Raw genomic sequence first — 27,412 nt, 5'->3', positions numbered from 1 at the left:
TGTTGGGGGGGGGCATTGTGCCAATTTATTTTTAATGTAAGTGTGCCTTGCGATGAAAAAGGCTGTTTACTGTTTACTGTTTATTTGTTTATTTCGGCCCAAGGCCAGCATAGAAAAAGGCTGGGAAACAATACTACTATGATGAATATTTATATACCCCTTTTAAACAAAAGTTTCCAAAGCGGTTTACATAGAGTAATACAAAATAAATAAAGATGGATTGATTTATTTAAACACTGAGATATGCATCATCTTTATGCATGAACATTGCTAATCCAGTATTCCTGGTTCTACTTGCAGACTGCTCAAGGGTTAATTTGCCCCAATTCAACTTTAAGAGAAACACAAGCGTTTACAGCAGAATTATTCAGTAGATAACCAAAGTGTTATCCATCTTCAGAGCATATAAGCTCCCTTTTGCTTCACCATGAAAGTGCTTCCAAAAAACAACTCCATCCCACCAAAATCACCCAACCTTCCAATAACAGAATGTACAAAGAAGTTACAAACAAAATCCTAAGTGTTTACAGAAATCTGCCATAAACACACACTGCACAGTATTAAATTATTTTCTGCAGCTAGTTATCTTACATTTAATCTTAATGGTGAAATGTGCATAAAATCTCTTAATTAAAAAAGCTCAATAAATTAGGATAATAGAATTATAACCAATTCCAGGGATTCGTTAGGCACACAATACTTCTGCATGCACATAGACTTCTCTGATGAATTCCATGTAAGAGGCACATTTATATATGTATTGCTGTACACAGAAACCTGTCCCTTAAATGAAAAACAGTAGAGAAGCCCACTCACACAAGAGCTCTGTGTGTGCTCTGAAGCAGGCATGGAGCTTAAAACTAGAATCAAGCTTTATGAATACTAAGGAAGTGTTCTGTCTTCGCCATTTTTCTGTCCCTCACACTGTAACACAGCACAGCCCACATCTTCAGTTCGTATCAGCTGTTTCCTTTGCTTCATGCACATCACTTTCTCTACAAAACACAGTATCAGATATCAGAGAACATGACCTTTTAGTAGTTTCAGCAGAATCCTGAATTGTATTGGAAATGGAGCAGGAGCTGTTTTCAGCAGAATGTGGTTGACAACATGAGCACATAGGAACAACTGATTCTTGGGGCTCTGGATCTTTTCCGCATGGATTGATCTTTATATCCAGCTCCTCTTCTGAAAGTTTATTTTCTTTATTCTGTTGCAAACTGTTTTCTTTCTCTTCCAATGCACGGGCAAGCATATAACTAACTTTCCTTTGATGGGCCAAAGCTTCTTCCTTATCATTCAGCTGCATATTCAAATACAATGAAATTAGGACAAAATCTATTTCATTAAACAAATGTTCCTTATTAACAATGCATGTCTACATGTTTATAAAAGACAATAATTTCATAAATACCTTCTCTCTGAAGCCTTATAAGAGATACTAACCAAATCTATTAGCATCCTGATGATTTCCGGAGGATTATCCAGTTCTTCAATTTTCTTACTGTCTGTGCCAGAAGCAAGCATGCCCATCAACTTTTGTCCCAAGCCTTTTCTATTCCCTTGCAACATTAAAACACCTAAGGGGGAAATAATATGGATATTTAAGCCCCAACCTTTGAGATGTTACAATTGGATAGACTGAGCAAAAGGACACCTTTGAAAGTCGTGATTCTCTTATATTTAGCAGGGGGAGAGCAACTATCCTGCTAACTGCTAACCCCTGCTAACTGGGCAAAGAGGCACCTTTTACCATGGTGATTCTCTTTATTTAGCAGGGAGAGAGTAACTGGCCCTATCCACCCCCAGCACAGTACTTCCAGTGACTGTTGCTGGTGTGTGTCCTATGTTTCTTTTTAGAATGTGAGCCCTTTGGGGACAGGGAGCCATCTTATTTGTTTTATTTCTCTTTGTAAACCGCCCTGAGCCATTTTTGGAAGGGCGGTATAGAAATTGAATTAATAAATAATAATAATAATAATAATAATAATTAATTAGAAATAGAAATAGAAATAGAAAAAATCACCAAATACAAAGATCTACAAATTGAAATTGAAAGGCTGTGGCAGAAAAAGACCAAAATAATCCCAGTGGTAATTGACGCCCTGGGTGCAGTTCCAAAAGACCTTGAAGAGCACCTCAACACCATAGGGGCCACAGAAATCACCATCAGCCAATTACAAAAAGCAGCTTTACTGGGAACAGCCTATATTCTGCAATGATATCTATAACAACTGACAATAAAATTCAGCCATCCCAGGTCCTTGGGAAGGACTCGATGTCTGGATAAAACAAACCAGTCAATAACACCTGTCTGACTGTGTAAACAAGAGATGATGATGATGATGATGATGATGATGATGATGATGATGATGATAATATCCCTCTCCAACCCCAGCACAACATCTCTCCTGTGACTGTTGATGGTGTCTGTCTGGAATTTATTTTTAGATTGTGAGCCCTTTTGGGAGAGGGAGCCATATTATTTACCTATATAAACCATGTTGAGAACTTTTGCTGAAAACCAGTATATAAATATCTGTTGTAGTAGTAGTAGTAATTATAGTTTGTCATTACTATAATGCTTTGGAATAGGCTCCCCAATGAAATAAGAGCATCTTCTTCTCTGTTTGTTTTCAGGAAGACTGTCAAGACTCACTTGTTCTTGCAGGCTTTTAATTAGAATTAATTTTAATATTTTTTAATAATTGCTTTAAGCTATTATTATCAGTTTTTAATTGTTTTAATGTTAACCTGGTTTTCAGGGTTTTAATTGTTTTGATAGTTTAATTGTTTTTTAAGTTGTTTTAAATTGGTATTTATATTTGTATCTCTGTTTTAATTGTTTTTAATGTTTTCTGTTTTAATTGTAAACCGCCCTGAGCCATTTCGGAAGGGCGGTATAAAAATCAAATAAATAAATAAATAAATAAATAATATTGTTTGTGTTTTGTGGATTTTAAATTGTGACTTTATATAGTTTTTATATTTTGTACACCACCTAGAGATGTATATATCAGGTGGTTTAAAAATATGATTAACAAACATACATCTGAATTGGAGAAACTAAGGTTACCACAAAGCACGTGTTGCTGCCAAACCAGAATTGGAAATCCAGTTTAAACCATGGTTTTCAATCCCGATTTAGATGCCAACTAGGGTCTGCAGTAACCACAGAGTGAAAGAACAAATCTGAACGTGCAAAGGTGGGGTGGCGAGTGCATAAGTAGTTTCCGCAGGCAAACCAGAGTTTGGCTGCACCAGCTGAAGTAAACCATAGGGTTTTGAGGAGATGTGAGAAAATATTAGAAGTCTTATTGGTGGTGCTTTATCACTACATAACTCATCATTAGATGCTGCAGTAATCAAGTGATGAAAATGTTTAGATGGACCAGCACTTACTCATCTAGACAGGGATGATGTCATTATTTTGTTCTGTGCAGTACCCAGCACAATAAGCGCTAATTAAATATTAATTATTAGTAGTGGTCTTATGCATCTTTCAGGTCAACAAATGGATGATGTCAAACTGGGGTGCAGATACCCTCCTAAGCATTTGAGGTTCGCCTGCTGATTTTACTAAACTCCTGCCATCAAACCCAATAACCTATATCTTCAGTTTTCCCCAGCACTCAAAACGTGTCCTCCCTCTCCCTGCAAAGAATTTAAGTGAGGAGTTGCTGGCCAAGCTTTCCCTCTGTCTGCACCCCTGATGTCAAATAACCGGTTTCCTTCAAAACAATGAAGAAATCCTGGGTTATTTCCAGTACCCTTGAAAATAATGTAGCATGGAGAAAAATTAATACCATCGTCTTTCAAGCTTTTCCAGTTTACTCGCTTAGTTTCTTTTTTGCAGATCTTATTCATTTGTGCAAGTCTCAGAGCCTGGTCCTTCCTCCGCATCAGCTGCTGCTCAAAGGCAATTCTGAAGGCATCTGCCATTATATAAGCTTCATCTTTACTCTTCTTCAAAAATTCAGTCTGGTTTTTAAGTAAGAAAATGTTTCGGTTGTAGTTTTTTTAATGTTTTAAAAAGGCTGAAATATACAATTGATTTGTTGTCCAGTTTCTGTAAACTGACATAACAATGGTATGCTTTCTGATCTCTAGCAGGTCTCCACAATCACAGCCACTATGTCTTGGCAATCACAGCTTAATCACAACCTGGCATCCAGCAGGGAAAGCCTCAAGAGAACACTCTCATGCCAGAGACTGGAATGCGCTCCCTGCTGAAATAAGAGCCTCCCCATCTCTGACAACTTTTATAAAGTATTTAAAGACTTATCTCTTCACCCAAGCTTTCACATTTGGTTTTAAATTGTTTTAACTGTTTTAAGGTTTTTATTTTCTGCTTTTTAACTTGTTTTATATGGTTGTAAACTGCCCAAAGACAGAAGTTTGATAGATAAATAAAATAGAGGTACACATCTTTTAAAAGCTGCTGGAAACAAAAGAAGTGCTTCTTTCATAGTAGCACTGGAATGCACTGCATAGATTGGTGGGGTTGCTACATGCATTTTGCTATCAGTCTTCCTCCGAAAAATCCCCTAGTTGTTAGTTGCGATAGTAACTACAGTAGCTACAAAAGGGGTGCACTCACTTCTTTTGGAGGAGGAATCAAGAAAGCTGAGGCTTGGTAGCTATAAGAAACTATGCTTGGCTGTCAAGCCCAGCCAAAATTAGTGGGCTCCTTTTCTTGAGTGCACAGGCATGCTAGCTCTCTCTGTTGTGAAGTAATTCATTATCTTACAGCACAATCTTATGTAGAAGTGTGTTCTACCAAAGTGTGCACAGGATTGCTGCCTTAGTATTTATGTTATCAAAGGTGATTCAAGACATTTTGCTGCCTGAGATGGAGGGCAATATGATCCCTCCCTTATCTGTGGGTGGATGTAGATAAGGCCATGCTGCCATGTAGCAGCGGTGGCACACAAGCCGTCGCAAACTATAGTGCCAAGCTAGGCAGTGGAGTTCCTAGCTCACATCAGCGGCACACTCCAGTGGATCTAGGAAGGCAAGATGAACAGCAAGATAGTGGTAGCAGAAAAGCCTGTGGGGTGGTGCTGGCACTCGTTGCCCACGAGTATACTGGAGAGGAGAGCTGGTCTTGTGGTAGCAAGCATGACTTGTCCCCATAGCTAAGCAGGGTCTGCCCTGGTTGCATATGAATGGGAGACTTGATGTGTGAGCACTGCAAGATATTCCCCTCAGGGGATGAAAAGCGGAAGGTTTCTGCTCTTCCTTCTGGGAAGAGCAGAAGGTTTCAAGCTCCCTCCCTGGCTTCTCCAAGATAGGGCTGAGAGAGATTCCTGCCTGCAACCTTGCAGAAGCTGCTGCCAGTCTGTGAAGACAATACTGAGCTAGATAGACCAATGGTCTGACTCAGTATATGGCAGTTTCCTATGTTCCTATACCCCTTAGGTTCTGGCATCACTCACTTCAACCTGCTTTATGGAAGGGCCGCACCTCTATTTTATCTGTTCAAAGACAAACATCCTGAACATGTCCAAGGCAGCTTACAACAAAATTGTAAAACAATATCATCAGAAGCATAAACAGCATCAATTTAAAATAGACCAAAAAGCAGCACATATCATAGAAAAATTATCATCAAGGGAGTCAAAAATGTAAAATGGACTGAGAAGCCAAATGTCTGCTGAAAGAAAAAAGTCTTCACCCCATGATGCAAGGCCAGAAAGCAAGTAAGATTATTATTCTTAGGAAGGTAGTTCCAGAGCCTAGGTGTGGCCAGAGAAGCCCCCCCACTCACACGTTCCAGCTAACCAAACCTCAGATGTCAGCAGGACACACAAGGAGGCCTCACCAGTTGGCCTCAATGGATGGGCAGACAAAGAGAGGTACGTATGTTTCACTATTAGAGCTAAAGAATAGACACACAAAGGAAAAAGAGCACGCACAGAGATAAACAGACAGTAATTTTCTTATGCTTTTACAGACTAACTTCTCTAAAACGTAAAAGTGCAAAATGTATTTTAGGTATATAAATAATCACAAGCCTATGTATATTCTAATAATAAAGTGTTACAGATATGTCAGCATAACAAGGGAAATGTTTTGACATGCCATTTGCTTAACAACTGTATTTTTAAATTTGTGACATGAAATGATTTCTCACACAGCAGGTGCTTTCCACAAGTTTTCATAAGAAGGCAGAACAATGCTGGTTTTAATCCAAACCTGAATACCTCTTGTTTGAGCTGAAGGAGTTGTTTCCGAGTTGCTGCCGACATTTTTGCACAGGAGCATGGCTCTCCCTCAGGACTACTGCAAGTACAGGCCCCTAGTACTGCCAACTTCAAATTCAAAATAATTCCATCAGTTACCTTAAATCCAGATCTTTGTGAATAAAAGTTTCCACTGAAATTTTAACTCAGTTAAATAATAGAGTGACACATCTTCATTCAATTTTTGTCTGCCCTGAATTTGTGATTATTGCCAACAAATCAATGTTTACTACCTCTACACTCACAAAGAGAAACTGCTCAAGGTGGCTAACAACAGTACGGATTACAACTTTCACACAATTATCAATATCATTGGGACGGGAGCTCTTGGGCTTTCCTGTGCTATTCTTAACTTTTCCACAGTGGCGAAGAGCAGGTGGAGGCAGACAAGGCAAATTTTCTGGTGTTTCATTAGTTATGCACTAGCTCAAGTACTGGGAATGTAGGGCAGAAAACAGCAGCTGCAAGAACTGGAACACCTATTCATCCTCATTGGTGCTGTTCATCCTTCTCCACTGGCAGAAGTAGAGTAGTGGATAGCAGGAGGCTTTTCTCCCTCAGAATTCACCATCTCCCCCACAACAGCCAAGATGTAAATCTAAGCAACTGTACATGAAAAGCTGAAGCTTAGCTGCGCTTGATTTATTTATATCAATCACATTTACTCTGCTCTTCAGCCAACAAGGCACCCAGAGTAACTTACATAAAACGGATAAAAATAGCAATTGTTAAAACAAAATGCAAATAAAGAAATTTACTTTATTTACTTAATATATTTATAGTCTGCCCTTCAGGACAAGTTCTCTCATAGCTGCTAACTACAAAATAAAAGAATACATAAAATTAAAACAATAAATGCATAAAACAAGAGTAAAACTGACAACCTAATCATCATATAATTGTTGTTAGCTGCCCAGAGACATAAGTTTAGGCGGTGTGTGTGTGTGTGTATGTATATGTATATGTGTGTATGTATATGTGTGTGTGTGTGTGTATGTGTGTGTGTGTGTGTGTGTGTATATATATATATATATATATATATATATATATATATATATAAATAAAAATCAGCTGTTACAAAGCAAATATATTACTGATAATAGAAAAATTATTATAACCTGCTATAAAAGAGAGTATATCCTGTAGTTTATCTCAATTCATGTATATCTCCACTCTCAGGACCTGTTCAGACGTAACACCAAACCAGAGGTAAATGTACAAGAGGCTGGAGTCTGTGATCATCTCAATGCATGAAGCTGCAGTTTCATCACCCAACTGGAGCTCTGTTTTCACTTCCAAATCTGAATTTGAACTCTCTCTTTATAGTGAATTTTGCTGCTGAAACCTGAGTAGCTGGGTGCTGCTTCCCCCTGCTTCCCCTCACCCCATGGATTGGGGTGGGGTTTCTGCTCCACGCAAAGGATAGATTTGCCTAGTGCTTCAAATGCTTACTTGGTGGTTTGTGGGTGGGGGCATGCCAGAGAAAGAAACTGGGCCAGTTTTGTAACTGGTCAATTACCCATTGGGGTTGGGGTGGGCAACACCACGCAAAGAGGACAAACTTCAAAGGTGCTGCAACCACCTTGTTCCCCATGGGGTCTGGGGTGTGGTGTGCAGTTTATGCCCCAACCAAAGGGGAGAAACTGGGGAAGTGCTACAACTGGTAAATTACCCATTGCAGGAGTTGTGGTGGTATGCAACATCCAAAGGGGAGAAACTGGGTAATGGTTGAAACTAGGGACGTGCACCAAACAAATTGTGTGTTTTGTTTTGAGCTCGAAACAAACACTTGAAACATGTGTTTCAAGCTTGAAACAAAATGCAGATGGCTGAAACATTTTGTCGAAACAGCAACAAATTCTTGTGTGCCAAGAACTTCTTTCTCTCCACTACAGGAGGAATCAAACCAGTTGTTTCGATGCAACAAAACTCAAGATGTTTCAAGTGTTTAGGCCATAGGGAACAATGGTGAACCTTGAAACACCACCATTGCTCCCCATGGGTAGCTCACGAGTGGCATGCTGCTGCCCCACCACACCCAACGAGGAAGTGAGCAGTTTCAACTAGGAATGTGCAAAACATTTCAACATCGTCTCGATCCTATGGGTGTTTTAGGGAAAGATTAAACATTGGTTGAAAAGTGTCCACTTGCCCATTTCTTTTGTGGGTTGGGTGGTAGGTAGCACCCAACATGCCCTACCACTCAACCCACTTTGCTGTCCCTAGAAGCTACCCAAGGGGAACAATGGGGTCAATGGGAGCATACCCCTCTAACACTGTAGCCAAGAGTTAATGCATTTTACTGATGTGCTGACACCTTGCCCACAGTCTGGCGACACAAGTGGAATGGAGCCTGCTGGGATGCAGCCTGGGCGGAGTAGGGAGGGGTTCCTCTGTCTAGAAACTGGAGGTTGCCAAACCACAGTTAATCAATCGTCTACAGCATGATTCTCAGCTTCACAGATTAACCACAGCTTTGTCTACCCACAGTTTGACGTTATGTCCGAAGGGGGCCTCAATCTAGCACATGCATTTGATAAAGAAAACTGCTCCCTTGAAGGCTCATACTATAATCAAATCAATGAATCCCTAAGAGGCCAGAGTGATTTTTCTATTCTTGTTCTTAAAAATTAATTCCAGAAGAGCTGCCATATCAATCATAAAGGTATCAGCAAAACAAACAAATAAGGCAGTTTAAACACTTACTTCAAGTCCTGTAATCTCTGTAATTCCACTCTTATTGAGTGACATGTTCTCCTGAACAATTTTCTGCTGTTTTATGTCAAGCATTGCAAGAATCTCCAAGTGCTGTTGAGCCAAAACTGTCAGATTCAATATTGGGGAAAATATTTCATTAAGTCACTGGTAAGAGGTTATCCTATTTACAATCCTCCATTAAATCAATATTCCATCTGGCAACAAAATTAGGTGGTCCTGTGCCCATCCATTTGAAAGCAAAATAGGGCCACACAAAAATAAGGTAGCAGTTGAAAGAAAAACAAATTTAAAAGGGAAGAGGGAGAATGAATTGGTCTGCTTGAGTCCTAGTATCCTGGAGGTGGGCATTAGGCTTGGGATAGATGTGTGCCAAGAACTACCCCCTCTCTACTACAAGGGGATTTTTCAATAGGGAGGAAAGGGAAAATGGACTTAAAGAACAACACACAACTTCTCCACTCTCCAGTAACCTTTCCTGCTATACTGCACTTAAGCATTGAGGTTTCGGGTTGGTAGTCATCCCCAGACTCAAGGTCTTTAATGCTTTATAACCAAGTGGGGAAAAGTTTTAAAACGATGAGGGGGAAACCAGCTATCCCCGTTCCTCCCCTGCCTGCTAAAACCTCTTCCAAACAAGCCTGAAAAAGGCCAGAAGGCTCCTGTTCTAGACTGTTAGGAACTGGGGATATCCTTCAACATAACAGCAAATCAAAAGTACAGCAAAACCCTGTTAGGGTTTTCAGTTAGTAGCTGGGGATATACTTTAAGGTAACAGCAAAGCACAAATGTCAAATGAGTAAAGGAAAACCCATCACAACACATTAGTGGCTGGAACTAATCCTGGACCCCAAACCAGTAATCAGCAGTGCTGAAATGACAAGTATCTGCTCCTTTCAAGAAGGCATATCAATGAAGTGTTAATGATACCAAAATCCTATTACAAATAATTATATGAAGTTTTCCAATCAAACATCACCAGGTATCTAGATTTGCTATAGTGAAGGATTAGAATAGGGTTGGACTAAGCAGAGGGCAAAGCCAGACAGCTTTACTCCACCTGTCAAACACAGAACACAGCGTAACTGTATTGGTACAAACCAATGGTTACACTTTTGTGTCTCTATGCATCAAGATGCATGAAAAAAGTACTGAATCTTTAAAAGAGAGAGAAAACCTGAAGCAGAAGTAACTTACTTTCATTTTCAGACTTCAGTGTTTTAACTTCATCAATTTTCAATTTAAGTCTTTCCTTAAGTGCAGCATTTTCACAATGTATTCTGTTGAAATTGGAAATGAACAGATAAACATGCACCTGCCATGTAAGGACATGTTAATGTATGATATGAATATACAACAACTGAGATTTGCATTAAAATATATACCTGTCAAATTTTTCTGCCCAAGACTCCTCTATATTTTTAAATCTCTCCTGAATAATTTTGATCTCCCACTGCAGAACATTGATCTCCTAAAAACAGTAAAATGTTCATTAAAAGGCAGATTGTCTAAAAGCAGAATAATATTTAATTAGAATAGAATATGAAACATTGTACTAATAATGTAGATAAAATTGATCTAGTTCTAATAAGCTCTGATTCCATGGCCACGAAGTTTGGATTCATTCTCCAAAGCCATAATCCCAGAGTGCAATATCTTGGCAGAGAAAATACTGGTGTTCAGCCAGAGATGTTTGGCTGCTACAAAAACTTTCTAATAACCCAACTTGGAATGGGGTAAGCTGCAAATGGCAATGGAATGGCTGCAATGAAAATTTTCCAAACACCTTTGACTCCATGTTTCCCTTGCCCACACTATGGCTGCCTAGTTATGTGGCCTGTATAGTATAGAACTTCTATACTATAGACAGTATAGTATAGAGCTTCTATAGTATAGAAGTTACAGTATAGTTATTAAAATCTACAGTATAGATTTTATATATTGAGCCAGTAATGTGAGTTAACCAGTAACAAAAGGAAATAAAACCTGGAAAGGTAAAATTCATACTGTTTCTATGGATGACTGAACACCTTCTGGGTATTCACTCAATTGATCTGCTACAGAAGTCAACTTCTGATTTTCATTCTTGTGAAGAAAAGCTTGAAAACTGGTGGATAATGTCTATTAAAGACTTAAAAACAGAGAGGAACTAAAGAGAATTTCCTCTGGAATTGAAATTCTGCATACTGAAGTGATCAGACTCACATAAATAAGGTGTGATGCCAACATAGGAGCTTAGTATTAAAATGTATGAAACCACAGAATTAAACTAGAGTATCAGAAATTTTATAAGTGTTTTTATGAGCTCATAGGGAAGCTGACACAAACACACAAATATTCTCAAAAGTACAACTTCGGATTCCTAGAATCCTAATAATTACATACAGAAACAAGGACTATACGAAGTTGTCTCATATACTACATAAGAAACCAAATGCAACTGAGTATAAATAATCATTAATTGTACTCTATCTGTGACTGCTTTATTGTTATCATGTGTGCAAAAGAATTCTGCTAAACAAAGAGTTGTAATAAAAATTATTCTTTGGATTTGGCGGAGTTAATGCCTTTGTTTCCTATAAAAGAAATCAAGCAAGCTATTTTGTCTGTGTTAAGTAAATAAAACTTGTGCCACAATCCAACACAGAGGCTCAGCATGGGTCTATCCCTATTTATTTAGAAGTCGTGCTGTGTTCAAAAGGGTTTACTCTCTAGTAAGTGTGCTTAGGACTTCAGACATGCTTAAACTTAGTAGCTGACATCTGGACCAAATTACTCAGTAATACTACTCAGGAGTTTACCCCAAAGAACAACTAAATTTCAATAAGGGCCCCTCTAGTAAATTTAGTCATTATGTCAGTCTCTGAAATAAATGGGTTTAAGCATGCTTAACTGTGTTGAATTATGATTTATGACTGTGTTGAATTATGATTATCCCATTCATTAAACTTCCTTTGTCAGAGGAAGAATAAATACATTCTTACCTTTTCTAAAGCTCTCTTTTGTTGCTCTGTTTTTTTAAACATGTCTTTAGTATGACTAGTGGCTTTGTCCAATACTGCCTGAGAAATATATTGAACAAAAAGCTGAAATCTGAATATGAATGATCATATCAAAAATCAATCAATGCACATATCAGCCAAGTCCTACCAGCAGTTGGAAGCTTTGGTGGTACAATATAAGCATTCTAAATTAAGTGTGTGTGTATGTGTGTGAATACACACACAATATACACATACATACAGTACAAATGTTTTATAACATACATACAACTTATTATTATTACATTTATATCCCGCTCTTCCTCCAAGGAGCCCAGAGCGGTGTACTACATACTTGAGTTTCTCTTTCACAACAACCCTGTGAAGTAGGTTAGGCTGAGAGAGAAGTGACTGGCCCAGAGTCACCCAGCTAGTTTTATGGCTGAATGGGGATTTGAACTCGGGTCTCCCCAGTCCTAGTCCAGCACTCTAACCACTACACCACGCTGGCTCTTACACATGATTAGTTCTCAAAACACCTGTGGCTGCAGGTGACTGCAAGTATAGTTAGAACAACATACTCTTGAGGCTTGTCTCACAACTTACAAAGCAGGAACTGTATATTTCTGAAAGAGGTGATTTGTACAAGTACATCATGTGTAATATGAGAAGGGGAAAGAGCAGAACAATTGTCATCTGTAAGGCTGGAGGAGAGGAAGTATTTAATCACTTTATACAAGAATGTAGGTGATCACTTCTAAGGAAAGGCTTTTTTCTTATGTGCAAAAAGGTGATTATTGCTTTAAAATTCAGAGAAAACAAGTGCTCCAAAATAAGCAGTGATCAAAATATACAGCCTGATGCATACTTTCCCTCCATATATGCTGGGGTCCTGTGTTTAAATCCCACTACTGGAGTGCTCAGCTGTTACTTGTCATGGGAAGCAATAGCTGCATGTTGTAGTATGCTTGAACTGTGTCTGCACCCAACTAAGGGCTGCAGAGGATAGCTAGGGGTCTATATAAGCACTATGGGGATTGTCCTCTTGAACTGATAGCTCGGCTTGTTCACAAAGCTGTGTATAAGAGGGAATGGATCACCCCAGTATAAATAGTAGTTATTTGCCTAAATTAGACACACCATTCTTTATTAAATGTTTGCCAGTTTTGCCTTATTCCCCTCATCTTCTCTTATTAATATTTTCTCTTTGACATGTAGATAAGACAGACACCCACATGCCTAAGTGCCAATCCTCAAAAACAGACTAGCTTCTGTAATCATACCTAGGTCAATTAGGCATGTCTAAATGTACTAGCGAGAAAGAGGCTGCCAGTTCGAATCCCCGCTGGTATGTTTTCCAGACCATGGAAAACACCTATATTGGGCAGCAGCGATATAAGTAGATGCTGAAAGGCAACATTTCATACTGCACAGGAGGAGGCAATGGTAAACCCCTCCTGTATTCTACCAAAGAAAATCACATTGCTCTGTGGTTGCCAGGAGTCGACACTGACTCAGGGGCATAACGAGGGTGGGGCAGGCAGGGCACGTGCCCTAGGCGCCATTACAGGGAGGGTGCAAAGTGCCTGCCATGCCATGCCCCGCCCCCACCCTAACTGAGGTCCGGAGAGGCGCCCGCCCCCAGCAAGCGCTTGTGTTTATTTCGGCAAGCATTTGCTGGCTGAAAGCGTCTATTTCCCTTTCTCTTCCTCCGGAGAGGGAGAGAAAGGAAGAATAGATGCTTTCAGCCAGCAAGCTCTGACTGAAATGACTCCGAAGAGCTTGCTCACGCTCTTCGGAGCTCAAGGCCACGCCCCCTTTGCATGTGGTGTCAAAGGGGCATGGCCTCACGCTCCAAAGAGACAGAGCAAGGAGCTTGAGGCCACTCCCCTTTGCATGTGACATCTAAGGGGGCGTGGCCTCAAGCTCCAAAGAACCTGAGCAAGCTCTTCAGAGTCATTTGAGGGCTTGCTTTCAGGCAGCAAACACTGGAAAGTACTGGGGGGAGGGATCCTAGTAACCTGGGTGGGGTTGCTTGCTCCCATTTGCAACCACTGTGGCTGCCTGCCCTGCTGGCTCTCTTCTGTTCTTGCTGCAAGTCCTGACCCACCCCAGAGTCCAAAGTAAGTAAATTGACTGTGCCCCGCCTGCTCTCAAGTAGTCTCAAAGAAATTATATCTGACTGGTGCTTTCTCAGGCTGATGCTTCCCCCCTGCCCTCCCTGCCCCCACTGAGGATGTTTGTTTCTTTTTAAATATGTATACAATAAAAGAAATGTAAGAGAACTGCAACAAACTAGTTTTTCAGGAGAGGCTGAAAGGGTTAAATGAACAGAGAGTTCGTGCCTAGAGAGGTCCAGAAATGTGAATGCTCTCCAGGTTCCATCCTGTCCCACCTCCTCCTTTTTGTTAAAAAACAACTTGTGTTTGCATTTTCCAACCTGTGAGCAGTTGTGGCTTGCAGTTTGCAAGGCAGGAGATTTTTCAATAGAAATCCTGCAAGAGGGTGAGTTCAAGTAAGAAAAGGGAAGCCTTGATTGTATAGAAGAAGGAAAAACCCATTGCTGGGGAAAAGGAAGGAACAGGGCTGCAGATAGAGTGCTCAGCTGCAAAGGAGGAGAGAGTGCCTTCTTTTTAGTTGTATATGGAGGAAGGGAACTTTGGTAGGTGCAGCTTTTAAACTGAGAAAGCTGATTTCGTTTTTCATTTTTATGAATTCAAAATTTTCTGCATCCAACACATTGTACTAAATAGCCATTTAGCTCTAAAAATACAAGATGTTTGCAATTGATGTAAACATTTGCTTCCCTCAAACTGCCAAAAATTTATATTCAGTGAAACAGAATTAAAATTAACTAATTTCCTTTGCTGAATTAGATATTATTCTGAACTTAATATGATTTTAAAAATAATTGAAATGTAAATAGTCATTCAGTTAAATAAAGCCAGCTTTACATTTATATCAATGTAATTTCATTTCAAAGGAGCAGGTTAAAATTAATCTAGATTCAAATTTTGTGTGTTCAATATTAATCCAAGCAAACTGATCTAGATTTAGATTTTGAAACATAAATAACACACCTAGCTTGCTTCCACTAAGAGTAAAATTCAGTAGAAAGTTATCCATAAACACAAGAGATATTCCAATAGAACATGACCCTATTCTGGTCATAGGGAAAAGAACTGGGTGTGTGGGGCTCTGCTTCTTAAACACTGTACTTTGCTTATCCTTTAATTAAATATATGTATATTATAAAGTGAAATGACTTTTAGAGACAGGAATTTCCTTGCAAATATGACAGTTCCTTGCATATAGAACAACATATAAAAGATCTTGCTGTTGCCCAGGGTCTCTGATGCACCTCCTGCTTTATTGTTTCCAGCTTTATGCTTACATTGTCTGCGTTTCTTGGTAAATGGAACATCATTTTATTTTACTTATTTAACATATTTTATTTATTTAACATAAAAGAGCCCCTGGTGGCGCAGTGGTAAAACTGCCGCCCTGTAACCAGAAGGTTACAAGTTCGATCCTGACCAGGGGCTCAAGGTTGACTCAGCCTTCCATCCTTCCGAGGTCGGTAAAATGAGTACCCAGAACGTTGGGGGCAATATGCTAAATCATTGTAAACCACTTAGAGAGCTCCGGCTATAGAGCGGTATATAAATGCAAGTGCTATTGCTATTGCTATATTTTATACAACCCAAAACTTATGTCTCTGGGAGGTTTACAACAAGATAAAACCAAATATTTTATTTATTTAACATATTTTTATACTGCCCAAATTCTTTTGCCAAATTCTTGTCCATTACGTATCACCCAGAACTAGTTAATGTGAAGCAAAATTTCCTGTGGGAATGTCATTTTTGTAAAAAACTGTGCGGAATAGATACATATGTATTGATCACTACACATAGGTTCCTGCACAACACCTTCACAGAAGAAACTTCCATGTAGAAAATGTGTCTCTTGTAAATTGACCCTATATTTTCCATCCATGACTGAGATATCTGAGAGTCAGGATATCTGAGAGTCAATAATAAAAGAACAGCACACTGCTTGTGACAAGAAGGGGCAAATTACAATGATTTCTTAGTCTGACAAGGGCTGGTTTTGGCCCTGGCAGAACTTGGCTGTCTGCTCCTGTTGCAAATTCCTCTGTCTAGTGTGGCAAACTAATGTATCCTCCTCCCTCCTGGTGCCAAAGTAAGCACTAGTGTGGTGAATGCACATATACCCCATCATGAGCCAACTGTCATCACAAGACGAAGGCTGTCAGGAATTTGGGCAGGTGATCCTTTAGGACAAAGTCATGGTTTTTAAAAAGCATGAGATGAGACAGAAAATGACACTGGAATCCTCACATAACTCCTGACTGTTGTTCTAAGTCTTTAATAAAAATGGCTCATGTTTTCAGGTTTTGATCAACAACCATGTCTAGATGGTACAGTGTTCCTTTTAACAGGGATTTCCAGATGTTGTTGACTACAAGTCCCATCATGCCTGTTTGGACAGGGGTGTGATTTCACTGCTTGCCCTAGGTGCTATTTTCCCTAGATACGCCTCTGCACTGACTCGACAGCACAACTTTACTTTAAAGTGTACTGCTGTTAAGACTGGTAGAATACCTAAAATGCAAGGCTATCCTACCAACATGTCTAACGAAAAGTGATCAAGAATGTAACTAGTTTCAATCCTGGAAAAATCAAAGTTAAAATTATTAATGAATAGTATATCCATTCAAGTTGCAACCAGGAGCTATAATAAATAGGCCTACATCTTTCTCTTTCTTTTGCTTTCATTTTAAACACCACTATCTCAAAGCAATATAAAAAGCACCTTAGGTTTCCTAGTTGGTTAAGAAATGAACTAAACTTAAAGTGACACCATAGGGAATAAAATTTATTTTTGTGAACTGTGGTGTTTTTCATTGATCCAGGCCAGCTTTTGAATGGGGCTTTAGTTACTCCTCCCTTGGATTCAAACCTAATGTGGCAAGCTATCAGTCATGCCTATTAGAACACAGTTGATAAAAGTGTCCGGCGGTTGGGGGAGAATTACCTTTAAGGCAGGGGCGGAGCTACCATTGGGCAAACGGGTTCAAAGAACCCGGGCTGTGCCCAATCAGGGGCCACGCCTTGTGACCCAGTCACATCCCCCCGTGTCTGACGTCAGACGTGGGGGTGCTGGTTTAGCTCCCGAGCGCGGCCCCTTCAGGAGTTAAATGGCCAGTGTTGCATTCACACCGCGGACAGGAGCGGCTCTGGCTGCTCTGCGAATGCAGCGCCGGCCTTTGTTTAGTTCCTGAAGGGGCTGCCCAGCCCCTTTGGGAGTTCAGCTCTGTTCGGGAGCCAGACCATGCCCCCCGCGTCTGACATCAGATGCGGGGACGTGGCTAGCCTCGCATCTGACATCAGACATGGGGGGCGGGGTGAGCGGGGCCGCAGCTGCACATGTGCTTCCGGTGGTCAGGCTCCGCGCCTGCTTTAAGGGACCAGGTGATCCTTACCCCACCCCACTCCAGCCGCATTTCCCCCGCCGGCACTATCTCCAAAATTGTTGGTACACAGCAGCAGCATGCCTCCTTGCCACCCCAGTCAGTTTCAAACCGGAAATGCTCAACATACACGTGATGAACTCTAGGCTCGCTCTCGAGTCGCCATGAATCGAGCCGGTGGCAACTGTAACCGGACCTCCCCAGATAATCTTAACAGGAGGTGGGTTTGATGAAGAAGGAGGCACTCTCTACAATACCTTGGACGCAAGCCATTTAGGGCTTTATAGGTAATAACTAGCACTTTGTATTTCGCCCTGAAACTTATTGGCAGCCAGTGTACTTCTTTTAAAATGGGTGCAATATGATTTCTTCAGGCAACCCCAGAGACCAACCTGACTGCTGCTTTCTGTACCAACTGCAGTATCCAAACTACGTACAAAAGCAGCCCAACATGAAGCGTCAAGCCTGGATGTTACCAGCATATGTTACCTGGATATTACCAGACCCAGCTCAGGTCAGGGCTACCTTAGAGAGTGCCTTCTTCTGTATGATCCCCATTACACGTCGAGGTCATCTGGAGAGGTCCGTCTCCAGTTACCTCTGGTACATCTGATGTCAACTCGGAACTGGGCCTTTTCTGTAGCTGCTCCTGGTCTATGGAATGCACTCCTGGCAGATATCTGCAGTTTAGGCTCACTGTTGGCTTTTAAGAGAGCCCTAAAAACCTACTTGTTTGGCCTGGCCTTCCAAGTTTTAAAAATTGTTTTAAAGTATTTTAATTGGTTTTGAATTGTTTTAAAATTGTGTTAAGCATTGTGTTTTAAATGGTGTTTGTTTTTATGTCTTTTTAAACTTGTTGTGCACCACCCAGAGCCTTGGGATGCGGCAGTTTATAAATGTGATAAATAATTAATATGCACCACTGCTTTAAGGTAGTTTATTTTCAGAAATGGACGTAACTGGTGAATCAGCCAAAGCTGATAGAAAACACTCCTGGCTACCGTATCAACCTGAGAAATCAGGGAGAGGTTTGGGTCCAGAAGTACTCCCAAACTACGTACCTGCCCTTTCCAGGGAAGTGCAACCCCGTCCAGAACAGGCAGATCTAAAACACTTCCCAAGTCTTGACCTCCCACAATGAGTACCTCTGCCTTGCTTGGATTCAGCCTCAGTTTGTTCTCCCTCATCCAGCCCATTACCGCCTCCAGGCAGGCATTTAGGTAAGTTAGGCCATTTTCTGATGAAGCTGACATGGAGAAATAGATGTGGGTGTCATCAGCATACTGATAACACCATGCACCAAAGCCCCTGATGATCTCTCCCAGCGATTTCATGTAGATGTTTAAAGCAATGGAGACAGTATGGAGCCTTGCGGGACTCCATACTAGGGATGTGCACAGAACCACAGCGGGAAGGCTCGAAGGTGGTGGGGGTGCCACTTTAAGAGTGGGGGAGGGTGCACTTACCCCTCCCGCCACTTTCCCCCTGCCAGCATCCGTTTCTCTAACAGCTAATTGGGGTGGCAGCATACCTCCCTGTCGCCCCTGTTCGCCAGGAGTTCCAGACGCGCCTGCGTGGCTGCATCTGGAATTTCCAACCATATCCTGCCAATGGGGGCAATGGGGCAGCAGGGAGGTACCCTGCCGCCCTGATTAGCTGTTAGAGAAATGGACACTGGCATGGGAAAAGCGGCGGGAGGGGTAAGTGCACCCTCCCCCACTCTTAAAATAGCACCCCCCTGCCTTTGAACCAGCGGAACTGCTGGTTCTTCAAACTGGTTTGGAGGCCCATAAAGGGTCTCTGAGCCAGTTCCGTGCACATCCCTACTCCAAACCAGAACTCTTGTTTTGAAGAGCAACAGTCTCCAAGTGACACCACCTTGAACCTACCCGAGATTTAGGAGTGGAACCACTGCAAAGCTGTGTCTCCCACTCCCAACCCCTTCAGGCGCCCCAGAAGAATACCATGGTCGATAGTATCAAAAGCCGCCAAAAGGCCGATCTGGGCCGTCTCAACCCCATTGCACTCCTGAAAGCCAGACTGAAATTGGTCCAGATAATCCGCTTCCTCCCAAACAGCCTGGAGCTGAGATGCCACCACCCTCTCAATCACCTTGCCCAACCATGGGAGACTGGAGACAGGCCTATAATTGCCCAATTCTGAGGGATCCAAAGCAGGCCTCTTCAAGAGTGGTCTAATAATTGCCTCCTTGAGACAAGGAGGCATCCTGCTCTCCCTCAGAGAAGCATTAATGATCTTAACAAGGCCATCTCCAATAACCTTGCTGCTAGATCGTATAATAGCACTTAGCAATAGCACTTACATTTATATACCGCTCTATAGCTGGAAGCTCTCTAAGCGGTTTACAATGATTTAGCATATTGCCCCCCAACATTCTGGGTACTCATTTTACCGACCTCGGAAGGATGGAAGGCTGAGTCAACCTTGAGCCCCTGGTCAGGATCGAACTTGCAACCTTCCGGTTACAGGGCAGCAGTTTTACCACTGCGCATATGCAGATGCATAATATGCATCTAGTTCAGCTCAAATATGAGAGATTTTAGCTGTTTAAAAACTCATTTAAAATATCACAACAGGTAACTGTTGGATCCAAATACTCATTTAGGGGAGGAGGGGCATATATGAGCCCTCTCACAACCCTAGACAACTTCGCTGGATGTGAGCTTGCAGAAGCGATGCAGGCAGAAAATAACTATTTCTTTGCTACACGCATTGCATAGATCTTCAAAGGAGCTCTGTGTTGTAATCTGCCGGATTTGAGCCGAGTCTTTCTCCACATGCACTCAAGCAGTCTACCTTGCCACTTCAGCCCCTGTAGTTCTTCTGTATACCAAGGTGCTAATTTAGAAGCGGGTCTAAACCATATAACACTGGGCAACTTCCCAACTATCTTAGCAATGACAAACACCATTTAAATTAATGGGGCTAAGTGGACTACCTTGTCTCATTTGTTTCAATGGTGCATAGTCATGATGAACTAGTCTGGATGCTGCCTGCTATACAGTATGCAATGCTTTCAAATTTCATATTATGCACTTAATATAATTTCAGTTAACATCACATTTTTAAAATGCTGATTTGTTAAAGTTACCATGCTCTGCAGAATTTTTAATGCTTGTTCTTTGCCTTCAAGTTGTCTTTGAGATGCTTCCAAATCAACTCTTAATATTTCCACTTCCTAGGATAAAGAATTTCAAACTGAGTAAACAAAAACATTGGACAACATCCATCAAGGCTATTATGTGAGTGGGAATCTTCAGTTTCTACTGATTCCCTCCTTAAGCTGCAGCCACCCATGTTACATCCCACACCATTCTGGAGCATTCCCTACACTTTAGGAGTGGCTTTATTGGGGGGGGGGCGTGTACAAAAGGCTTCCTTGCTGGCCCACCCTCTTCCCCATTGCTTGGCTACCTTAGTTTCTGAGTGCACTGCTGTGCCTCTTATAAATGGTAAGCCAGCTGTAGAAGCAGCAGTGCCTAAGACGGAGCTTTTAGCATGGAGCAGTGACAACAAGGCTACTTGCTGCCACTGCTCCGCTAACTCTAGTAGATAAATCCCTTTCTCTCTTATTCTCTTCACCCTCCACTGACAGACTTGTGCAATGCACTTTACTCTATATCCCAACATTAGAGATCAGATCATCCAGAGCCTCTGGATGGTGTGGTTTATAAATGTAATAAATAATAATAATAAGATCCTGTTTTATTTTTAATATATGGGAGGAAAGCATTGATCTCTTGCTCTTCACCCTTTCAGCAATTACAAGCACCCATGTTTGCTGCACTGCTTGCCTTTAGTTAGGCATCTACTTTTAATGTTCCACCTGGAGTTTAATTTGTTTGCTAAAATGGCTCCACTCTTCTGACAAAGGCCGGGTTCACACTTCGCAGCAGCAAGTATGGAAGAGTTGCTGGTTCCCACCAAGTAGGCACTCCTGACCCTGCCCCCGTTTCTGGTGTTGTCAGAACCCGGAAGTGTCAGTGGAGAATGTCAGTGACCCACCTCACCATGACACCATCAAACCAACTTCAAATGATGGCTTCCAATATTGGGTTGACGGAGGGTCACTGACATTCTCCACCTGACATTTCTGGGTTCTAATGACACAGAAAGGGCAGCAGGAGCACGTGCCTGGCATCCACCAGCAGCCAGGGGCATAGGGTCTATTGGACAAGGGGTGCATTTGCACCCAGGCCCAGAGGGTCAAAGGGCCCCACAAAGCTCTACAGACCCATGGCCAGAATATGACGTTGCCCCCCAAACATTTCTCTCCCCCCACCCCGCGTCCAGCTGCATGACTCCCAGTCACAGCCAGCAAGCTATCTCTCTTTTTTTGAGGACGACAGCTGCTGAGAAAGAAAAGGCTTAAACCAGCCCAAGGATTGGTCCTCCTTCCTTGAGTTGTGCTCCTCCCCCGCTTGGCAATTCAATGCAGAGCTGGCGAGGAAGCAGGAAGGAAGCATGATGGCCACAAGGAGAGCTGGAAAGGAAAGTCAAACCAACTAACAACCCTTATCTGTTTTTCTGTGAAATGTGATTTCTTCCCCCAGATGCCAATGTGTTTTTCTCCTTCCCACATTCCCACATTCATGAACCGAGTGTGTGTGTGTGTGTGTGTGTGTGTGTGAGAGAGAGAGAGAGAGAGATCCCATCCCCAACTGAAAGCCTCTCTTAGTGTGTCTCTTCCCTATCCCAAAGCCGTTGTTTATGCTTGTGTGAGAGATTTGTAACTTTAAAAAAATGATTTAAAATGATTGAGTTCTTCCCAGTAAGTCCTGACCCATTTGATCTTCCCCTCAGAACATGCAATGAGTTGTTTTCTGCTTTCCTGTACACAGAGAGGAAAGTAAGAGAGTTAACGAGGGAGTGGAGTTTATTGGCTGGTCTGTGGTGTTAGTTAAATATATATTCAATTGTTTTTCAATCCAACATGTTCTCAAAATGGTATACATAGCAGAGAGAGAGAGAGAGATTTTTTAAACTTAATCCCCCACCACCACCAAGCAGCACAAGGTACCAAATGTAAGGCAAAACTATTCTAATACAAACTCGTAATAAACCATCCCCACCCCAATATTATACCTTCTTGTGAGGAAATTAGTCACTACAAAAAGTATTAAAAACTTTAAAAATAATAAGAGGGAAGAAAAATGCTCCAACAGCATAGATCTTTTTCTGTTTTCTCCTGCCTTTTGGTTTATTAAGAGCTGGTTGTTGGGCTTGAAGACTGCTTGTAGCCTGTGTGTGTGTGTGAGTGTGTGAGAGAGAGAGAGAGCGCGCGCACACACAAATGGGGAAATTGGGATAGGAACATTGCTAGGGGTTGTATGCATGCATAAATCAGGTCACAGCAGCAGGCATATGATAAAAATGTTTCTGGGCTAGGAGACTATGTGTGTACAAGTATGTGTGTGAAAGTGTATGCATATATGAAGAGGATGTAATATTATATGCATAGAAGGGAAAGAAAGGTCATTCTAAGAATCTTGTTTTCATCATGTCCTTGGTTGTTCTGCAAAAAATATATGGAGGAGCGGGGGGAAACAAGACAGGGAGCAAGGGGAGCCATCTTCACTTTTTGCCGGCATAGCACAAGGTTGCTATGTTTACAAAGTAATCTCTGTTCCAGTCCAGTTCTTGTGTATATGTCTTTGAGAATGTTCCTCCTCTGCTACTGGAAGCACAACATTATAGAACACCACAATTGCAACAACTCCTTATGCAACCACCACTGTGGATATTGGTCAATATTTTTAATTAATTCCTGGTTTATAGAACCACAGACTCTAAATTTGTTTTGGCTTCTAGCTTTCTGATTAATAAAAACCAAGGCTTCTCCAAAGGCTGCATGCTCCAATTTTTTCCACTACAAGCTTAGTCTTACTGGTTAAGAGAAATAAGCTTCCAAATTATGTCTTACCGAAACTGTACTTACTTCTACAGCTTCTTGAAGGTGCTGCCTTAATTCTTCATTCGACACCTCAGAGTTAGACTCTATGCGAATTCATAACAGAAAACAATTGTTCATGTGTCTTTAGTTTTAAATAATAAAATGGTACTCCTGCATATTTGTGAAAGGAGCATTTAATACACTCCTTTCTTCTTAATTTCAGTTTAAGCAAACAGGTAGTTCGAAGGAGAAAAAGATCTCTCCAGTTGATGAGGGGTGGGCGGGAAGCTGCAATAGACTATTAGAGCAGAAAGGTCATATTAAAGCAGTACTAGCCCAATAAAGGCTAACAGTGCAATTTGTCGTTTCCATGACAGACATGGGTGCTGGTAACTGCGCTGTAAAGGCAAAGAGGCCCACTTAAGTTTGAAGAAATCAGACTTAAAGCAAAACAGGATATGTGCACTGAACTCCAATGCTAGGAAATGGAGATCACAGTAGTCCTTTTCAGATATTATATTTTTAAAAGGGGACACTATACCTATGTATGGTATCTTGAGAGCATCCAGCAAGCTGAACTCTGGTGCTCAGAAACCTCACCCTTGTAATGAACGTGCTTACAGTGTTAGTTTGCAAAGACAAATGATGTAAGCATGAACAGATTTTTCCTATGATCAGAAGGATGGGGTGACCCAGCTTTCCAATCATGCTTGTCTAGTGCAGGGGTGAGGTTTTTTAGCACATCAGTGTTGGGGTGCGGTTGCTGGCACACTCCCAAGATGCTGTACACAGGTACAGCATCTTACAAAAAAAAACCCACCCACCTTCTGAAGAGGGCTGTAGTCTCAAAGCAAAATTTTAAGCAAAGTAAAATCAGAAAAAATAGCTCACCAAATGGGAGAGCAAGAAAGTGACATAGAAAGGTGTACTCAGGAATGTTTGAACATAACAAGAACATTTTTTAAGAAAATGTGTTTCCACAGCCAGAGTTCATCCAGAACTCCAGCTTGCAGTGAGCATAAAACTGCATTTTCCAGCAACATCATATTGCTATGCAGAAAAAGTGTTTGGATGCCACAAAGACTGAATATTCCCCGGTGGGTCCTATTCATTGTCATTCACACTGCAACCTGAATGAGAACTTGCAGCCAATACTTTGAATAATTGTTGGTCCAATAAAAAGTTATCACCTAACTTACAGAGTATTTCTCATTCTGGACAACCAACATGATTGTAAACACTCTGATCTTGGAAATATTAATGACTTAAATAACAAGAGTTAGCAATAACATTCCCCATTTCTGAATGAAGAATACTCTGATGCCAAAGCTTTGGATTTGAATTAAAGTCTTACCAGAACTGTTTTGCCGGCTGCAGCTAGAAAATCCATTAATTCCATTCTTTTTAACTGACATGTCATTCAAACTGTTACATCTTGAGCAATGAAAAACGGCTGCATCATATTCTTCTCTTTTGTTTGGCAACATAAACGGACTGAAGCTTTTCCTTGCTGAGCATCTTCTAGGCCTACCTGTGTGTACACTGAAGCCTTCCAGTTCACAAATATCACTCTGTCTTCTAAGAAGTCCATTTCCCAAGTCTCCAAATGCCATATCATCATCTTCACCTTCTGAGGCCTCCCCCGGTTTGTTCTGCAATGAGGCTTCACTCATTGGCAGTGCAGACAGCTTCTTATTTCAAGCTGGAGATACCTTTTTTACTCCAAAATATCTTCAGGCAAAGTTGTGCTAGAAAATATATTCAGAAAAATTAAAGTGTTTGTGAAAACAAAATCATGAAATACATTCAGTTTCTTCCTTGCATTTTTTAGACTGCAGCAAATACCTTTTTAACACTAACAAGGTTAGCCCAAATAATCTAAACTTCCTGCCCATAAGATATCCTAGCAAAATGAAATATTTGTTAGTAAGTAAAGTCCAATACTAAACACACACATTTTTGTTTCTACTGAATCTATAGAAAAAGCTATTGCAAAATAAGATTCCAAGAGCATAAAGTATACAAGTCTAATCTTTTGTCCTGCTGGCAGAAACACACCCACTAGTTTTGTTTACTTAAACATCGTTTAACAAAAAGAAAGTATTGTTTAACTTACAATTCACCAGTTGTAAGTCACATCAAGAGATCTATAAAGAATCTAGTTCTAGTACAAGTCGCTCATATTAAAATTATAGTACTACTTTCCAAGTTTTCTTGACTACAAGACAGTAAGTAATAACATGCAACTCTGAAAAGCATTATGGATAAATGTTAACAGGAAGCCATTATTTCTTACCTTTTTCATGCCAACATTTTCTGTGATGTTATTGCATACAGTACTATTTAACATCCTGTACTTGCTGAATACTACTACGCTTAATTTCAATAGGCCTACTCAGGAGTAACTAGTCTAGATGTCAGCCACTATCCATAATTATTGCTAAATTGCAACGTGGCAGCAGTTCACATAAACACTGTTTCAAGTCACTTAGAATTTATGGTTGATTTTTAATAAATATAGTGGAATGCATATTTACCTACCCTTTACAGACAAGAACAAACTACCTCCATATACGTTTGCTTCTCTCATGTATGGAAACAATCCAGCCATATCTAAGCATGCTAAACCCCATTGATTGATGGGCTTAACTCTCCCGTCGACGTCGATGGGACAAAAGCGACTGTGCATTTTTAACCACTCAAAGTGGGTGCAGCTTTGCCAATAGAAACACTGAGGACAGAGCCTTAGCTCAACATCGACGACGCTCAGTTGTTTTACTCAAGGGCACGACAGAATAATTTTAACACCAAACGTTCATGTCGCAGGAAAGAGGAAGGAAAGCACACGCAGGAACTCCCCAGGCGTTCGCGTATCTGAAGAAGGAAAACTATTCCAGACTATTTTCTTTTGGATGTTCCTAGGGACACGTCCTAAGAGCAAACACTTCCAGTTTCGCCACCAAGCACAGATCTTTCCGGCTCCCTTTAATTCCACGCGAACACAGCCAGATTTCCAAAGAGGTCTCCCCCGCCCCTTCCTGCCTCTCCCACGGAGCCCAAGCCTGAAACAGCCCTCCTCCCACCAGCTCACGGCTTCAGAGCTCCCTCTCTCGCCTCCCGTCCCAACCAAGACCCCCCACTGAACCATCGACTCCTTTCTCCCACCTGGCTGGGGTAGTTGCTGCGGCCGCCGCCAGCGCTTCCTGTACCACCAGTCCACCTCCCGTTTGCTTAGCCCAGCAGTCCGTCGGGCGATCCCTCCCTCAAGGGCAGGGCCTCACCTTTGCGCCCGTCGGACTGTCCCCCAAGCCCGCCTTTTGCACAATTCGAGGGAAGGCAGAATAACTCGCGCCGGCCGGCTCGCACACTTTCCCTATGCGAGTCAATCCGTTCTCCTAGCCAGGAAAATCCAGACACGGGAAGGGAAGCAGAGTAAAGGCGAGATATCCCTACACGCAAGGAAGTGCCAACCTTGCTTCTTTTGTTCTTCTGTCCCTACGCAGTGCCTTCCTTTCAGAGGATAACAATGCGATCGGCAAAAAGGTTGCATGGAGTTAACTTTGCACACACTACTGTTCCACCTTTGTAGTAAACAGCGGCAAGCAGAGAAGAAAGAGTAAACTTTACTTCTGTGATGTCCACCCAACCACAGGAGAAACATTACTGACTTGTTTGTTTTTTAAACTCATGCCACATCTGTTAATGTTTTGCTTTTAATTCCTCCCTCCACGTAAAGAGCACCAAAGATAGGCAAAGAATTATTTGTAACATAAATATGTGTCGTCATCAGTAGCAATTGGAAGCCCTTCCCATACTACACATAGGAAGCATGCTTTCAAGCACAGAAAAACCACATTATTTCCCTAACATGACAGTGAGTACAGCAGGGTGATAGTGTGCATGAGGCAATATCTAATCTTGAATATACTCCAGGAGGATAGAGGCCTCTACATACCAATGTAGCTTAGTAATTGGGGTACTGAGGACATTGTAGAACTGGAAAAGGTGCAGAAGAGGGCAACCAAGATGATCAGGGGCCTGGAGCATCTATCTTATGAGG

At 41.4% G+C, this 27,412-nt stretch overlaps 1 protein-coding gene across 11 annotated transcripts; it reads right to left on the bottom strand.

The window, feature by feature from the left end:
- Positions 1-72: 72 nt before the first annotated feature.
- On the bottom strand, positions 73-27,027 carry CCDC125 (coiled-coil domain containing 125). 11 transcript variants are annotated; one of them, XM_053302955.1, is made up of 13 exons: positions 26,634-27,027; positions 25,894-26,226; positions 24,707-25,100; positions 23,383-23,456; positions 20,551-20,637; positions 11,945-12,022; positions 10,346-10,431; positions 10,158-10,240; positions 8,952-9,067; positions 6,207-6,314; positions 3,807-3,981; positions 1,447-1,580; positions 73-1,303 (listed from the first exon to the last, which is right to left on the bottom strand). In XM_053302955.1, exons 3-13 carry the CDS (start codon positions 25,023-25,025, stop codon positions 950-952), a joined length of 1,614 nt encoding a protein of 537 aa, XP_053158930.1. In that variant the 5' UTR covers positions 25,026-25,100; positions 25,894-26,226; positions 26,634-27,027; the 3' UTR covers positions 73-949. The 11 variants fall into 11 exon arrangements, with proteins under 11 accessions (XP_053158930.1, XP_053158931.1, XP_053158927.1 ...); XM_053302956.1 differs by having other exon boundaries at positions 26,518-26,634; XM_053302952.1 differs by lacking the exon at positions 25,894-26,226 and having other exon boundaries at positions 26,518-27,027.
- Positions 27,028-27,412: the final 385 nt, after the last annotated feature.

The sequence above is a fragment of the Hemicordylus capensis genome, chromosome 2, assembly GCF_027244095.1.
Source record: "Hemicordylus capensis ecotype Gifberg chromosome 2, rHemCap1.1.pri, whole genome shotgun sequence".
Taxonomy (NCBI): Eukaryota; Metazoa; Chordata; class Lepidosauria; order Squamata; family Cordylidae; genus Hemicordylus; species Hemicordylus capensis.
This window is presented reverse-complemented; position numbering and strand designations above follow the sequence as displayed.